At 36.9% G+C, this 2,464-nt stretch overlaps 1 protein-coding gene across 1 annotated transcript; it reads left to right on the forward strand.

The window, feature by feature from the left end:
- The first annotated feature begins 778 nt into the window (after positions 1-778).
- LOC110909492 lies at positions 779-2,217 on the forward strand. The gene is made up of 2 exons (XM_022154415.2): positions 779-1,524; positions 1,618-2,217. The coding sequence occupies exons 1-2, from the start codon at positions 844-846 to the stop codon at positions 2,215-2,217; spliced, it is 1,281 nt and encodes a 426-aa protein (XP_022010107.2). The 5' UTR covers positions 779-843.
- The last annotated feature ends 247 nt before the right edge of the window (positions 2,218-2,464 follow it).

Raw genomic sequence — 2,464 nt, forward strand, 5'->3', positions numbered from 1 at the left:
TAATGATTATGTGGATTTATTCAAATTCAATTAAAACAAAAACAAAAAAAAACTTTTCTTCTTCTCCGCCCTAAACACCGTCCCCTGTTTCTTCTGGTCTGAAAACCGAGAAGGTGTGATTTCCGGTGAATGCAACGGTCGGAGTGGTGGTACATGCACAGATCGGGTGGTTTTGCAGAAGTTGTAGTGCCATGATTTATCGAGATGAATGGATGCTAAAAAATAACAAAACGAAAGATTTAGTGAATAAAAATGGGTGTACGTAGTATATTAAAAGATGGTTTCTAAAATGTAGAGTACATTAGAAAAACGAAATGCTTTGCAGGTTTGATGATTGTTTGATAAAAGATAGTTATTTCCTAAGACAAAAGAAACAATAAAAAAATATTCATTCTATTTTTCTTTATAAAGATATGGATTTTTTTTTTCAATTTTACTTTTTAATTAAAAAGCCATGTCAATATTTCTAATCCATATAATCATTAAAAATTTTAAAAATAATGTTACCTTGACACATAATCATGTCAACTTGGTACCCACTAATTACATAAGGGGATACGGTGTGGTTGCGAGATCAAGGCGGCAAAGCCTTTTGCCGCGCGGCAAACACCGCCGCCGACCAAGTTTGGTCGCGGCAAAACATTAAACGCGGTGAGCCATTACCGAAGCGAGAAAGAAGAAGCTGCCATATTTATTACCCCCCTAACGGTAATATTACCGTTTGATGTAAAAAAAAATTGTTTTTAAAATTTTTTTTCACCCTATATAAATACCACTCACACATTTTAAAAAAATACACCTTTCTCTCTATACTCTCTCAATCTATTCTACACTTTGAAAAATATGGAAGGCTCAAAGAAGGGTGAAGGCAAGAAGAAAATTGTAGGGTCCGGTTCAAAGTCGAGGCCTCAAGATAAACGTGGTTCGGGTGGTAGTAGTGTCCCGTTTAATCCGCAACTTGGGTTTGCGAGTCACACCCAACCTCCATTTTATTTTAACCAACCCATGCATCAACCTTTCGGTTATGATACCCAACCCACCCAAAATTGGATGCAATACGGTCCGAGGATGACTCAAGCCGGTTATTATGATTACTCCCAAGAAGCGCAAAATGCTTTTGACCCGTTTGCTTTTCAAAACCCAATGTCACAATCACCAACCCAAGACGAACAAGATGACGCCGATGAGGAGTTCGTGCCGGAAACACAAGAACATGAGTTACATGATATTGATGAAGATGTTGCGGATGATGAAGATGTTGCGGATGAACCGGAAAAAAAAGCAAAAGCCAAACGGGAAAATTGGTCGCCTAGACAAGAAGAGGCGTTGGCAAAGGCTTTTGTTCATTGCACTTTGAATAAAAGAAAAGGCAATCAACAAAAGAAGGATAGCTTTTGGAAGAAAGTTCTAAACCACTTTAACGAAACGGTCGGCGGAAGTAATCGAACCCACCACCAAGTTCGATCAAAATGGGTGACGATGCAAACAAAAATTAACACATTCAACGGTCTATATCATCAAGCGGTAATTTTTTTATACGGTTTATTTTTTTATACGGTTTATTTTTTTTATACGGTTTATTTTTTTATACGGTTTATTTTTTTATACGGTTTATAGGATCGTTTACGTCCTAGCGGGAGTGACGACGCATATGTAATGAAACAAGCGTTAAAGGATTACAAAAGCAAAGAAAATATTGAGTTCGCTCATGTTGCGGCTTGGGAGGTTGTTAGAACAAGTGAAAAGTGGTCGCCGGTACCTTTGTTGAATGAAGAAAGCTCCGGTTCGGGTCTAAAAAGAAAGTCTTCGGATTCGGGAAATTATGCCCGAGGATCACCGAATGTCGAAATCTCAAGCGGTTTCACTATTCCCGACATAAACGAGGATCCTTCACCACCACCACCAAGACGACAAACGAGAAAGGAGAAAAAGGACAAAGGGCCGTCTTCAAAAAACGAAGATCCAAGAGATATAACAAGCAAATTCGAAGAGTACAAGGCCATGAAAAAAGAGATAATGGAAATTAAACGTGTACGAGAAGAAAAATATTTGACCTTGGCCGATGAGCAACGAGAGGCGTTGCGACAAACAATGTACGATAAGGACTTTGAGTGGTATAATCGGCCTACCGACGACCTTAACCCGAAGATGTTGGAAGTCGCACTCGCTAGAAAACGGGAGATCGCAAAAAAATATGGATGGCCTTGTGATTTTTAGTTTTTTTTTAAGTTAGATTTTATTAAAAATGTAATGTTTTATTTTTATTTAAGATGTAATGCTTTATTTTTAATTAAAATGTAATGGTTTATTTTTATTTTTAAAAAGTTTATTTTTTTTCCATTTTATCTTAAATATAAAAAAAACATAAAATAAAAATAAAGTTTGCCACTCAGCAAGTGTTTAAACCAATGCCAACAATTTTCAGCAAAGTTTAAACACTTTTGCCTAATTGACATGACACGCT

This window comes from Helianthus annuus, chromosome 15 (assembly GCF_002127325.2).
Source record: "Helianthus annuus cultivar XRQ/B chromosome 15, HanXRQr2.0-SUNRISE, whole genome shotgun sequence".
NCBI classification, from domain to species: Eukaryota; Viridiplantae; Streptophyta; class Magnoliopsida; order Asterales; family Asteraceae; genus Helianthus; species Helianthus annuus.

What these genes read in the sequence shown, in the direction of transcription:
- LOC110909492 (XM_022154415.2), top strand. Translation starts at nt 844, where the DNA reads ATGGAAGGCTCAAAGAAGGGTGAAGGCAAGAAGAAAATTGTAGGGTCC. An exon ending in ACGGTCTATATCATCAAGCG is followed by an intron (nt 1,525 to 1,617) that starts GTAATTTTTTTA and finishes TACGGTTTATAG; the next exon opens with GATCGTTTACGTCCTAGCGG.